Source organism: Oncorhynchus masou, unplaced genomic scaffold (genome assembly GCF_036934945.1).
Source record: "Oncorhynchus masou masou isolate Uvic2021 unplaced genomic scaffold, UVic_Omas_1.1 unplaced_scaffold_981, whole genome shotgun sequence".
Taxonomy (NCBI): Eukaryota; Metazoa; Chordata; class Actinopteri; order Salmoniformes; family Salmonidae; genus Oncorhynchus; species Oncorhynchus masou.
The window spans coordinates 117,223-132,306 of NW_027016324.1; the positions used below are offsets into that span (position 1 = coordinate 117,223).

The 15,084-nt window shown below is 49.0% G+C and overlaps 1 protein-coding gene across 1 annotated transcript in view; it reads right to left on the bottom strand.

Moving 5' to 3' along the window:
• LOC135538546 (xylosyltransferase 1-like) overlaps positions 1-14,670 on the bottom strand; it is a 33,658-nt gene extending 18,988 nt beyond the window's left edge. The window contains exons 1-5 of the mRNA XM_064964435.1: positions 14,611-14,670; positions 9,618-9,746; positions 8,961-9,058; positions 8,038-8,254; positions 7,513-7,689 (exon numbers count right to left, since the gene is read on the bottom strand). Coding sequence (XP_064820507.1) covers positions 7,513-7,689; positions 8,038-8,254; positions 8,961-9,058; positions 9,618-9,746; positions 14,611-14,670 — 681 coding nt within the window. The remainder of the gene's footprint in view (positions 1-7,512; positions 7,690-8,037; positions 8,255-8,960; positions 9,059-9,617; positions 9,747-14,610) is intronic.
• Between the last annotated feature and the right edge of the window lie 414 nt (positions 14,671-15,084).

Genomic DNA, 15,084 nt, shown 5'->3' on the forward strand with positions numbered 1-15,084 from the left:
GAGAGAGGTAAAGGGAGAGAGAGAGGGAGAGAGAGAGAGGTAAAGGGAGAGAGAGGGAGAGAGAGAGAGAGGGAGAGAGAGAGAGGGAGAGAGAGAGAGGTAAAGGGAGTAAGATAGAGAGGGAGAGAGAGAGAGGGAGAGAGGGAGAGAGAGAGAGGGAGAGAGAGAGAGAGAGAGGGAGAGAGAGAGAACGGGAGAGAGAGAGGTAAAGGGAGAGAGAGAGGGAGAGAGAGAGAGGTAAAGGGAGAGAGAGGGAGAGAGAGAGAGGTAAAGGGAGTAAGATAGAGAGGGAGAGAGAGGGAGAGAGGGAGAGAGAGAGAGGGAGAGAGAGAGAGAGAGAGAGAGAGAGAGAACGGGAGAGAGAGAGGTAAAGGGAGAGAGAGAGGGAGAGAGAGAGAGGTAAAGGGAGAGAGAGGGAGAGAGAGAGAGGGAGAGAGAGAGAATGAAAGAGATAGAAGGGGAAAGAGGGACAGAGGGATGGTAGAGTGAAAGGGGAGTGAGGATGGAGGAGGAAGAGAGTATATGTTTATCGGTGTGTATGTGGTACTGTCTGATGTGGGGGGTACAGATGGGCACGGGTTGATGATGTCACAATGTCATGACAAGGGCGTATCTGCCATAGATACATACAGTTGAAGTTGGAAGTTTACATACACCTTAGCCAAATACATTTAAACTCTGTTTTTCACAATTACTGACATTTAATCCTAGTAAAAATTTCCTGCCTTGGGTCAGTTAGGATCACCACTTTATTTTAAGAATGTGAAATGTCAGAATGATAGTAGAGAGAATGATTTATTTCAGCTTTGATTTATTTCATCACATTCCCAGTGGGTCAGAAGTTTACATACACTCAATTAGTATTTGGTAGCATTGCCTTTAAATTGTTTAACTTGGGTCAAACGTTTCGGGTAGCCTTCCACAAGCTTCCCACAATAAATTGGGTGAATTATGGCCCATTCCTCCTGACAGAACTGGTGTAACTGAGTCAGGTTTGTAGGTCTTCTTGCTTGCACACACTTTTTCAGTTCTGCCCACAAATTTTCTATAGGATTGAGGTCATGGCTTTGTGATGACAACTCCAATACCTTGACTTTGTTGTCCTTAAGCCGTTTTGCCACAACTCTGGAAGCATGCTTGGGTATGCTGCCACCCTCGTGCTTCATGGTTGGGATGGTGTTCTTCGGCTTGCAAGCCTCCCCCTTTTCTCTCCAAACATAACGATGGTCATTATGGCTAAACAGTTCTATTTTTGTTTCATCAGACCAGAGGACATTTCTCCAAAAAGTGCGATATTTGTCCCCATGTACAGTTGCAAACCGTAGTCAGGCTTTTTTATGGCGGTTTTGGAGCAGTGGCTTCTTCCTTGCTGAGCGGCCTTTCAGTCAGGATGGAAGCTTTCTCCATCAATACTTCCTTCAGTCAGGTTGGGAGCTTCCTCCATCAATACTTCCTTCAGTCAGGATGGGAGCTTCCTCCATCAATACTTCTTTCAGTCAGGATGGGAGCTTCCTCCATCAATACTTCCTTCAGTCAGGATGGGAGCTTCCTCCATCAATACTTCCTTCAGTCAGGATGGGAGCTTCCTCCATCAATACTTCCTTCAGTCAGGATGGGAGCTTCCTCCATCAATACTTCCTTCAGTCAGGATGGGAGCTTCCTCCATCAATACTTCCTTCAGTCAGGATGGAAGCTTCCTCCATCAATACTTCCTTCAGTCAGGATGGAAGCTTCCTCCATCAATACTTCCTTCAGTCAGGATGGGAGCTTCCTCCATCAATACTTCCTTCAGTTAGGATGGGAGCTTCCTCCATCAATACTTCCTTCAGTCAGGATGGAAGCTTCCTCCATCAATACTTCCTTCAGCCAGGATGGAAGCTTCCTCCATCAATACTTCCTTCAGTCAGGATGGGAGCTTCCTCCATCAATACTTCCTTCAGTCAGGATGGGAGCTTCCTCCATCAATACTTCCTTCAGTCAGGATGGGAGCTTCCTCCATCAATACTTCTTTCAGTCAGGATGGGAGCTTCCTCCATCAATACTTCCCTCAGTCAGGATGGGAGCTTCCTCCATCAATACTTCCTTCAGTCAGGATGGAAGCTTCCTCCATCAATACTTCCTTCAGTCAGGATGGGAGCTTCCTCCATCAATACTTCCTTCAGTCAGGATGGGAGATTCCTCCATCAATACTTCTTTCAGTCAGGATGGGAGCTTCCTCCATCAATACTTCCCTCAGTCAGGATGGGAGCTTCCTCCATCAATACTTCCTTCAGTCAGGATGGGAGCTTCCTCCATCAATACTTCTTTCAGTCAGGATGGGAGCTTCCTCCATCAATACTTCTTTCAGTCAGGATGGGAGCTTCCTCCATCAATACTTCTTTCAGTCAGGATGGGAGCTTCCTCCATCAATACTTCCTTCAGTCAGGATGGGAGCTTCCTCCATCAATACTTCTTTCAGTCAGGATGGGAGCTTCCTCCATCAATACTTCTTTCAGTCAGGATGGGAGCTTCCTCCATCAATACTTCCTTCAGTCAGGATGGGAGCTTCCTCCATCAATACTTCTTTCAGTCAGGATGGGAGCTTCCTCCATCAATACTTCTTTCAGTCAGGATGGGAGCTTCCTCCATCAATACTTCCTTCAGTCAGGATGGGAGCTTCCTCCATCAATACTTCCTTCAGTCAGGATGGGAGCTTCCTCCATCAATACTTCCTTCAGTCAGGATGGGAGCTTCCTCCATCAATACTTCCTCAGTCAGGATGGGAGCTTCCTCCATCAATACTTCCTTCAGTCAGGATGGGAGCTTCCTCCATCAATACTTCTTTCAGTCAGGATGGGAGCTTCCTCCATCAATACTTCTTTCAGTCAGGATGGGAGCTTCCTCCATCAATACTTCTTTCAGTCAGGATGGGAGCTTCCTCCATCAATACTTCCTTCAGTCAGGATGGGAGCTTCCTCCATCAATACTTCTTTCAGTCAGGATGGGAGCTTCCTCCATCAATACTTCTTTCAGTCAGGATGGGAGCTTCCTCCATCAATACTTCCTTCAGTCAGGATGGGAGCTTCCTCCATCAATACTTCTTTCAGTCAGGATGGGAGCTTCCTCCATCAATACTTCTTTCAGTCAGGATGGGAGCTTCCTCCATCAATACTTCCTTCAGTCAGGATGGGAGCTTCCTCCATCAATACTTCCTTCAGTCAGGATGGGAGCTTCCTCCATCAATACTTCCTTCAGTCAGGATGGGAGCTTCCTCCATCAATAATTCCTTCAGTCAGGATGGGAGCTTCCTCCATCAATACTTCCTTCAGTCAGGATGGGAGCTTCCTCCATCAATACTTCCTTCAGTCAGGATGGGAGCTTCCTCCATCAATACTTCCTTCAGTCAGGATGGAAGCTTCCTCCATCAATACTTCCTTCAGTCAGGATGGGAGCTTCCTCCATCAATACTTCCTTCAGTCAGGATGGGAGCTTCCTCCATCAATACTTCCTTCAGTCAGGATGGGAGCTTCCTCCATCAATACTTCTTTCAGTCAGGATGGGAGCTTCCTCCATCAATGTTTCCACAGTCAGGATGGGAGCTTCCTCCATCAATACTTCCTTCAGTCAGGATGGAAGCTTCCTCCATCAATACTTCCTTCAGTCAGGATAGGAGCTTCCTCCATCAATACTTCCTTCAGTCAGGATGGGAGCTTCCTCCATCAATACTTCCTTCAGTCAGGATGGGAGCTTCCTCCATCAATACTTCTTTCAGTCAGGATGGGAGCTTCCTCCATCAATGTTTCCACAGTCAGGATGGGAGCTTCCTCCATCAATACTTCCTTCGGTCAGGATGGGAGCTTCATCCATCAATACTTCCTTCAGTCAGGATGGAAGCTTCATCCATCAATACTTCCTTCAGTCAGGATGGGAGCTTCCTCCATCAATACTTCCTTCAGTCAGGATGGGAGCTTCCTCCATCAATACTTCCACAGTCAGGATGGGAGCTTCCTCCATCAATACTTCCTTCAGTCAGGATGGGAGCTTCCTCCATCAATACTTCCTTCAGTCAGGATGGGAGCTTCCTCCATCAATGCTTCCTTCAGTCAGGATGGGAGCTTCCTCCATCAATGCTTCCTTCAGTCAGGATGGGAGCTTCCTCCATCAATACTTCCTTCAGTCAGGATGGGAGCTTCCTCCATCAATACTTCCTTCAGTCAGGATGGAAGCTTCCTCCATCAATACTTCCTTCAGTCAGGATGGAAGCTTCCTCCATCAATACTTCCTTCAGTCAGGATGGAAGCTTCCTCCATCAATACTTCCTTCAGTCAGGATGGGAGCTTCCTCCATCAATACTTCCTTCAGTCAGGATGGGAGCTTCCTCCATCAATACTTCCTTCAGTCAGGATGGGAGCTTCCTCCATCAATACTTCCTTCAGTCAGGATGGGAGCTTCCTCCATCAATACTTCCTTCAGTCAGGATGGGAGCTTCCTCCATCAATACTTCCTTCAGTCAGGATGGGAGCTTCCTCCATCAATACTTCTTTCAGTCAGGATGGGAGCTTCCTCCATCAATACTTCCTTCAGTAAGGATGGGAGCTTCCTCCATCAATACTTCCTTCAGTCAGGATGGGAGCTTCCTCCATCAATACTTCCTTCAGTCAGGATGGGAGCTTCCTCCATCAATACTTCCTTCAGTCAGGATGGGAGCTTCCTCCATCAATGCTTCATTCAGTAAGGATGGGAGCTTCCTCCATCAATACTTCCTTCAGTCAGGATGGGAGCTTCCTCCATCAATACTTCTTTCAGTCAGGATGGGAGCTTCCTCCATCAATACTTCCTTCAGTCAGGATGGGAGCTTCCTCCATCAATACTTCCTTCAGTCAGGATGGGAGCTTCCTCCATCAATACTTCTTTCAGTCAGGATGGGAGCTTCCTCCATCAATACTTCCTTCAGTCAGGATGGAAGCTTCCTCCATCAATACTTCCTTCAGTCAGGATGGGAGCTTCCTCCATCAATACTTCCTTCAGTCAGGATGGGAGCTTCCTCCATCAATACTTCCTTCAGTCAGGATGGGAGCTTCCTCCATCAATACTTCCTTCAGTCAGGATGGGAGCTTCCTCCATCAATACTTCCTTCAGTCAGGATGGGAGCTTCCTCCATCAATACTTCCTTCAGTCAGGATGGGAGCTTCCTCCATCAATACTTCCACAGTCAGGATGGGAGCTTCCTCCATCAATACTTCCTTCAGTCAGGATGGGAGCTTCCTCCATCAATACTTCCTTCAGTCAGGATGGGAGCTTCCTCCATCAATACTTCCTTCAGTCAGGATGGGAGCTTCCTCCATCAATACTTCCTTCAGTCAGGATGGGAGCTTCCTCCATCAATACTTCCTTCAGTCAGGATGGGAGCTTCCTCCATCAATACTTCCTTCAGTCAGGATGGGAGCTTCCTCCATCAATACTTCTTTCAGTCAGGATGGGAGCTTCCTCCATCAATACTTCTTTCAGTCAGGATGGGAGCTTCCTCCATCAATACTTCTTTCAGTCAGGATGGGAGCTTCCTCCATCAATACTTCCTTCAGTCAGGATGGGAGCTTCCTCCATCAATGTTTCCACAGTCAGGATGGAAGCTTCCTCCATCAATACTTCCTTCAGTCAGGATGGGAGCTTCCTCCATCAATGCTTCCTTCAGTCAGGATGGGAGCTTCCTCCATCAATACTTCCTTCAGTCAGGATGGGAGCTTCCTCCATCAATACTTCCTTCAGTCAGGATGGGAGCTTCCTCCATCAATACTTCCTTCAGTCAGGATGGAAGCTTCCTCCATCAATACTTCCTTCAGTCAGGATGGGAGCTTCCTCCATCAATACTTCCTTCAGTCAGGATGGGAGCTTCCTCCATCAATACTTCCTTCAGTCAGGATGGGAGCTTCCTCCATCAATACTTCCTTCAGTCAGGATGGGAGCTTCCTCCATCAATACTTCCTTCAGTCAGGATGGGAGCTTCCTCCATCAATACTTCCTTCAGTCAGGATGGGAGCTTCCTCCATCAATACTTCCTTCAGTCAGGATGGGAGCTTCCTCCATCAATACTTCCTTCAGTCAGGATGGGAGCTTCCTCCATCAATACTTCCTTCAGTCAGGATGGGAGCTTCCTCCATCAATACTTCCTTCAGTCAGGATGGAAGCTTCCTCCATCAATACTTCCTTCAGTCAGGATGGGAGCTTCCTCCATCAATACTTCCTTCAGTCAGGATGGGAGCTTCCTCCATCAATACTTCCTTCAGTCAGGATGGGAGCTTCCTCCATCAATACTTCCTTCAGTCAGGATGGGAGCTTCCTCCATCAATACTTCCTTCAGTCAGGATGGAAGCTTCCTCCATCAATACTTCCTTCAGTCAGGATGGAAGCTTCCTCCATCAATACTTCCTTCAGTCAGGATGGGAGCTGACTGAAGGGAGGCGTAGCTGCACTCAGCTGGGGGAGGTTCAGAGTTAAAGACGACCTCACTGCCCAGGAAATTCAATTGAATGAAAACCCTCAGAACCCCTGTATGTGTGTGTGTGTGTGTGTGTGTGTGTGTGTGTGTGTGTGAGTGCTTCCCTTCGGTCAGGGCTACATAAGACCTCTCTACAGTCCAACAACCCCAACATTATTATAATAACAACTCTGACAATCACACACCACCAGCTACAAGGCACTACAGAAACCACCGCTCACACACTGACCCAGAACTGCTGATTTAGAATCAGTTTCCTCTGGCCAAGTCATCAGCAATATCATCAGGAACTCAACCACCGCTGGCCCTGGAACAGTTGTTAGATGAATAAAGTAACCACAGGCTATAAGTACAGACAGGAGCACTTAGTTGTGAACGTTAAGCTATTCTTGTCCATTTGCTGTGCCACAATGAGACATAGCCAGCTGTCTCATTGCTATTCTGGTTCACATCAATTAGCCAGCTAGAGCTAAGTTATTCTGGTTCATAGAAGTTAGCCAGCTAGAGCTAAGTTATTCTGGTTCATAGAAGTTAGCCAGCTAGAGCTAAGTTATTCTGGTTTATAGAAGTTAGCCAGCTAGAGCTAAGTTATTCTGGTTTATAGAAGTTAGCCAGCTAGAGCTAAGTTATTCTGGTTCATAGAAGTTAGCCAGATAGAGCTAAGTTATTCTGGTTCATAGAAGTTAGCCAGCTAGAGCTAAGTTATTCTGGTTTATAGAAGTTAGCCAGCTAGAGCTAAGTTATTCTGGTTTATAGAAGTTAGCCCGCTAGAGCTAAGCTAGTCTCGTTCATAGAAGTTAGCCAGCTAGAGCTAAGTTATTCTGGTTTATAGAAGTTAGCCCGCTAGAGCTAAGCTAGTCTCGTTCATAGAAGTTAGCCAGCTAGAGCTAAGTTATTCTGGTTTATAGAAGTTAGCCCGCTAGAGCTAAGCTAGTTGGGTTCATACCCTTGGCAGAGAGATGTACTGAGATTTACAGCCCTGTGTGTGTGCGTGCGTGCGTGTGTGTGTGCGAGCGTTGTAAGAGCTTGTGTCTCACCTGAAAGCGTGGCAGGTCAGGGGGTTTGAAGTCATTGGGGGAGCAGCCGCACCAGTCTACGATGTGTTTGTACTGACACTTACAGCCCAGCTTCCTGTTCCAGTTGGTGATACGCAGGTTGTTGTCCACCATACTCTCACAGTGAGCACTGTTCTCTAGTACTGTGTGGAAGAACGACTGGAAAGAGAAGGGGGGGATATGTTAGATAGTCAGTAGTGTGCAGTTTGTGCTGATTGCATAGTGTGTGTGTGTGTGTGTGCAACAGACGTGTGTGTGTGTGTGCATGTGTGTGTGTGTGTGTGTGTGTGTGTGTGTGTGTGTGTGTGTGTGTGTGTGTGTGTGCAACAGGTGTGTGTGTGTGTGCAACAGGTGTGTGTGTGTGCAACAGGTGTGTGTGTGTGTGTGTGCAACAGACGTGTGTGTGTGTGTGTGTGTGCAACAGATGTGTATGTGTGTGTGTGTGTGCAACAGATGTGTGTGTGTGCAACAGATCAATGTGTGTGTGTGTGTGTGTGTGTGTGTTACCTCGGCAGGCAGCAGTGTGTATGCGTAGAAGCGCTTCATGCTGACAACCAGCTCATCTTCAGAGTTGATGATGTAATCCACAAACATGCGGTTCAGAAGGAACCAATCGGAACCTCCGTCCACCGCAATGCCTTCTGGGATCTTGCGGTCGCCTAGGCGCCACATGTGTGTGTCACACTCAAAGAAGAGCCGGTCCAGACCCTGCTTACGGATGAACCTGGAAAGGACACACACACACACAGATGAACACACACACAAACACACACACAGATGAACAAACACACACACAGATGAACACACACACACACAGATGAACACACACACACTCACACACACAGATGAACACACACACAAACACACACACAGATGAACAAACACACAAACACACACACAGATGAACAAACACACACACAGATGAACACACACAAACACACACAGATGAACACACACACAAACACACACACAGATGAACAAACACACAAACACACACACAGATGAACAAACACACACACAGATGAACACACACACACACACACACAGATGAACACACACACAAACACACACACAGATGAACACACACACAAACACACACACACACACAGATGAACACACACACAAACACACACACAGATGAACAAACACACACACAGATGAACACACACACACACAGATGAACACACACACACACACACACACACACACACACACACACACAGATGAACACACACACACACACAGATGAACACACTCACACTCACACACAGATGAACACACACACACACACACACACAAATGAACACACACACAGATGAACACACGCACACACACACAGATGAACACACACACAGATGAACACACACACACACACACACACACAGCTGAACACACACACACACACACACACAGATGAACATGTGTCTCACCGTGTGTTGTCTCTGCCGTGGGATTTGATGAAGTTCATGTCCCGGTACTTTGTCAGGAAGCCCACCAGCTGCTCATTGGTCCTGGGGAGGGCAGACAGCTGTCAATCAGTCACGCGGCCAATCAACACGAGGGGGCACACACAGACCAAAATTCTAAATCAACTGCTTGGACGCTAACCAGGCACCATAGGTATGAAAGGGTTTATCTAGGCCCATGCTCTCGGCTGGAGTGCGAATATTTGAGCTATTAATGCAAAATAGGCTGTTTATTTAATGCCAAGCTAAACCAAGACGGCAATCTTGAAGTTGAAGTGATTTAAAAGTTGATTAGCTTCCCACAGCCCATGTAAAAAAAAATCTGATTTATAATGAACTAATATGCCCTGGCAAATAATATTTCCTTTTTTGGTAGTTGATAGTTACAGTCTTGTCTCATCGCTGCAACTCCCCTACAGACTCGGGAGAGTCTCTGAAACATGACCCTGCCAAGCCGCACTGCTTCTTGACACACGGCTCACTTAACCCAGAAGCCAGCCACACCAATGTGTAGGAGGTAACACTGACTGAAGTCAGCTTGCAGGCACCCAGGCCAACCACAAGGAGTCGCTAGAGCGAGATAGGACAAGGAAATCCCAGCCGGCCAAACCCTCCCCTAACCCGGATGAAGGTGGGCCAATCGCGCACCACCTTATGGTTCTCCCAGTCACGTGCCGGCTGTGACACAGCCTGGGATCGAACCCGGGTCTGTAGTGACGCCTCCAGCACGGCGAGGAGTGCCTTAGACCGCTGCGCCACTCGCGAGGCCCCCCGACAAATATATTCTTACACTTAACGCTATCCCAGATGAATACGCTGCTTCAATGCATTCACTCCCATTTTGGTGTCAGAGAAAAAGTACGAATCTCACAGCTGTTTTTACCAATAGCCTGGAATCACTCGTTATTAGTAGGGGAGGGGCTATAATGTTGTTTGGTTTATTGCTTAAATAGTCGCTGAGATTATATTTTACTTATTGATGGAAAATAGAGTCACAATTATTTTATTTTTTTGAAGATATACCCACACTATAGTTTATATAGTTTTTCCTGATTCGTGTTCTCATTTTTGCAGTGGAATTTTTTTGGGAGATTCTGGTACCGTCCCAGCACCTAACTAACACACACACACACACACACACACACACACACACACACACACACACACACACACACACACACACACACACACACACACACACACACACACACTCAACAGCCCCCCGTTGTCATGTCTTGTTATGTCTGTTCCTGTCCTTTCTCTTCACTCTCTCTCTCTGCTGGTCTTTTTAGGTTACCTTCTCTGTCTCTCATTCTTCAGCTGTTCTACATTTCCCCTAACTAGCTCATTCTCTCTTCCCCCTCTGATTAGGTCTCTATTTCTCTCTCTGTTCCTGCTACTTTCAGTGTCTGATTCTTGTTTGTGTTTTTTGATGCCAGAAGCAAGCTGTCGTCTCGTTTGCTTCCACCTTGTCCTGTCCTGTTGGAGTCTGCCTGGCAGGTGCCACCTGCACTATACTAACGTTCTTTTTGTTCCGCTGACAACGTTGGAAGAGGATTTATGCCATTCCTGTTTTTTCATTAAAGAACTCTGTTTTCTGTTAAAACCGCTTTGGGTCTTCACTCAAGTTCATAACAGAAGAATCAGACCAAGAATGGACCCAGCGGCTCCGGACCCTTTTCACTCCGCCGTCGAGATCCAGGGAGCGATGCTAGGCAGACACGAGGAGGAATTGTCTGCTGCTCGACATGCCGTTGAGACCCTGGCCGTCCAAGTCTCCGACCTCACAAGACAGGTTCACCAACTCCACCTCGATCCACCGCCCACTTCCAGGGTTTCCGAGTCTCCGGAGCCCAGGATCAACAACCCGCCGTGTTACTCTGGGGAGCCCACTGAGTGCCGCTCATTCCTCACTCAGTGTGATGTGGTGTTCTCTCTCCAGCCCAACACTTACTCCAGGAGCGCAGCCCGCATCGCCTACGTCATTTCTCTCCTTACCGGACGGGCGCGTGAGTGGGCACGGCAGTCTGGGAGGCAAGGGCTGGAGTGTATTAACCAGTATCAAGACTTTAAGGAGGAGATGATACGGGTTTTTGACCGTTCTGTTTTTGGGAGGAGGCTTCCAGGGCCCTGTCTTCCCTATGTCAGGGGAATCGATCCATAACGGATTATTCTATTGAGTTTCGCACTCGCTGCCTCAAGTGACTGGAACGAGCCGGCTTTGCTCGCTCGTTTTCTGGAGGGTCTCCTCGTCGAGGTTAAGGACGAGATCCTCTCCCGGGAGGTTCCTTCCAGTCTGGACTCCTTAATAGCTCTCGCTATTCGCATAGAGCGACGGTTTGATCTTCGTCGCCGAGCTCGAGGAAGGGAGCTCGCGTTCTCCGCTGCTCCCCTCTCCACATCACTGCCACCTGCCGCATCACTGCCACCCTCCTCCGCCGGCTCGGATGCTGAGCCTATGCAGCTGGGGGTATCCGCATCTCGGCCAAGGAGAAGGAACGGAGAATCACCAATCGCCTCTGTCTCTACTGCGGCTCCGCTGGTCATTTTGTCACCTCATGTCCAGTAAAAGCCAGAGCTCATCAGTAAGAGGAGGGCTACTGGTGAGCGCAACTACTCAGGCCTCTCCTTCTGGATCACGCACTACTTTTCCGGTCCATCTCCGCTGGCCCGGTTCATCTGCTTCCTGCAGTGCCTTGATAGACTCTGGGGCGGAGGGCTGTTTTATGGACGAGACCTGGGCTCGGGAACATGACATTCCTCTCAGACAGTTAGGGAGCCCACGGCCTTGTTCGCTTTAGATGGTAGTTCTCTCCCCAAGATTCAGCGTGAGACGCTGCCTTTAACCCTCACTGTCTCTGGTAATCATAGCGAAACCATTTCTTTTTTAATTTTTCGTTCACCTTTTACGCCTGTTGTTTTGGGTCATCCCTGGCTAGTCCGCCATAACCCTTCTATTAATTGGTCTAGTAATACTATCCTATCCTGGAATGTTTCTTGTCATGTAACCTGTTTAATGTCTGCTATCCCTCCTGTTTCCTCTGTCTCTACTTCACAGGAGGAGCCTGGCGATTTGACAGGGGTGCCGGAGGAGTATCACGATCTGCGCACGGTGTTCAGTCGTTCCAAGGCCACTTCTCTCCCTCCACACCGGTCGTATGACTGTAGTATTGATCTCCTTCCGGGAACTACTCCCCCAGGGTAGATTATACTCTCTGTCGGCTCCCGAACGTAAGGCTCTCGAGGATTATTTGTCGGTTTCGCTCGACGCCGGTACCATTGTCTCCTCCTCCTCTCCCGCCGGAGCGGGGTTTTTTTGTTCAGAAGAAGGACGGGTCCCTGCGCCCATGCGTGGATTATCGAGGGCTGAATGACATAACAGTTAAGAATCGTTATCCGCTTCCTCTTATGTCTTCAGCCTTCGAGATCCTGCAGGGAGCCAGGTTTTTCACCAAATTGGACCTTCGTAACGCCTACCATCTCGTGCGCATCAGGGAGGGGGACGAGTGGAGGACGGCGTTTAACACTCCGTTAGGGCACTTTGAATACCGGGTTCTTCCTTTCGGCCTCGTTAACGCTCCAGCTGTCTTTCAGGCACTAGTTAACGACGTCCTGAGAGACATGCTGAACATTTTTGTTTTCGTTTACATGGACGATATCCTGATTTTTTCTCCGTCTCTCTCGATTCATGTTCAGCACGTGCGACGCGTCCTCCAGCGCCTTTTGGAGAACTGTCTTTATGTGAAGGCTGAGAAGTGCATTTTTCATGCCGCCTCTGTCCCTTTTCTCGGTTCCGTTATTTCCGCTGAGGGCATTAAGATGGATCCCGCTAAGGTTCAGGCTGTCATTGATTGGCCCGTTCCTAAGTCACGCGTCGAGCTGCAGCGCTTTCTGGGCTTCGCTAATTTCTATCGTCGTTTCATCCGTAATTTCGGTCAGGTGGCAGCTCCCCTCACAGCCCTTACTTCTGTTAAGACGTGCTTTAAGTGGTCCGTTTCCGCCCAGGGGAGCTTTTGATCTTCTTAAGAATCGTTTTACATCCGCTCCTATTCTTGTTACACCTGACATCTCTAGCCAGTTTGTTGTTGAGGTTGACGTCAGAGGTGGGCGTGGGAGCCATTCTTTCTCAGCGCTCTCTCTCTGACGGCAAGGTCCATCCTTGCGCGTTTTTCTCTCATCGCTTATCGCCGTCAGAACGTAACTATGATGTTGGTAATCGCGAACTGCTCGCCATCCGCTTAGCCCTAGGCGAATGGCGACAGTGGTTGGAGGGGCGACCGTTCCTTTGTCGTTTGGACTGACCATAGGAACCTTGAGTACATCCGTTCAGCCAAAACGACTTAATGCGCGTCAGGCTCGTTGGGCTCTGTTTTTCGCTCGTTTTCGAGTTTGTTATTTCTTATCGTCCGGGCTCAAAAAAACACCAAGCCTGATGCTTTATCTCGTCTCTTCAGTTCTTCTGAGGTCTCCACCGACCCCGAGGGATTCTCCCTGACGGGCGTGTTGTCGGGTTGACTGTCTGGGGAATTGAGAGGCAGGTAAAGCAAGCACTCGCTCACACTCCGTCGCCGCGAGCTTGTCCTAAGAACCTTCTGTTCGTTCCCGTTCCTACTCGTCCGGCCGTTCTTCAGTGGGCCCACTCTGCCAAGTTAGCCGGCCACCCCGGCGTCGGGGTACGCTCGCTTCCATTCGCCAGCGTTTCTGGTGGCCCACTCGGGAACGTGACGGCGTCGATTTGTCGCGCTTGTTCGGTCTGCGCGCAGACTAAATCTGGGAACTCTCCTCCTGCCGGCCGTCTCAGACCGCTTCCCATTCCCTCTCGACCGTGGTCTCACATCGCTTTAGATTTTATCACCGGACTGCCTTCATCAGCGGGGAAGACAGTTATTCTTACGGTTGTCGATAGATTCTCTAAGGCGGCTCATTTCATTCCTCTCGATAAGCTCCTTCTGCTAAGGAGACGGCTCAGATCATTATCGAGAATGTTTTCCCGAATTCATTGGCCTTCCGTCTGACGTCGTTTCCGACAGAGGCCCGCAGTTCACGTCTCAATTTTGGAGGGAGTTTTGCCGTTTGATTGGGGCTTCCGTCAGTCTCGTCCGGCTTTCATCCCCAGTCTAACGGTCAAGCCGAACGGGCCAATCAGACTGTTGGTCGCATTTTACGCAGTCTTTCTTTTCGTAACCCTGCGTCTTGGTCAGAACAGCTCCCCTGGGCAGAGTACGCCCACAACTCGCTTCCACTCGTCTGCTACCGGTCTATCCCCTTTTCAGTGTAGCCTCGGGTACCAGCCTCCGCTGTTCTCATCTCAGCTCGCGAGTCCTCGTTCCCTCCGCTCAGGCTTTTGTCCAGCGTTGCGACGCACCTGGAAGGGGTCAGGTCGGCACTTTGGGCCGTAATAGGCGCAGACTGTGAGGGCCGCTAATAAGCGTAGGACCAAGAGTCCTAGATATTGTTGCGGTCAGAGAGCATGGCTCTCCACTCAGAACCTTCCCCTTAAGACAGCTTCTCGCAAGTTGGCCCCGCGCAGTTCATTGGTCCGTTCCGTATTTCCCAGGTCATTAATCCTGTCGCAGTGCGACTTCTTTTCCCGCGCTATCTTCGTCGCGTTCACCCGGTCTTCCATGTCTCCTGTGTTAAGCCCGTTCTTGCCCCCGGCTCGTCCTCCCCCCATCCTTGTCGAGGGCGCACCCATCTACAGGGTTCGTAAGATTTTGGACATGCGCCCTCGGGGCCGTGGTCATCAGTACCTAGTGGATTGGGAGGAGTACGGTCTGAGGAGAGGAGTTGGGTTCCCTCTCGGGACGTGCTGGACCGTTCGCTGATCGATGATTTCCTCCGTTGCCGCCAGGTTTCCTCCTCGAGTGCGCCAGGGGCGCTCGGTGAGTGGGGGTACTGTCATGTCTTGTTATGTCTGTTCTGTCCTTTCTCTTCACTCTCTCTCTCTGCTGGTCTTTTTAGGTTACCTTCTCTGTCTCTCATTCTTCAGCTGTTCTACATCTCCTCTAACTAGCTCATTCACTCTTTCCCCACCTGTTCTCTCTTCCCCTCTGATTAGGTCTCTATTTCTTTCTCTGTTCCTGCTACT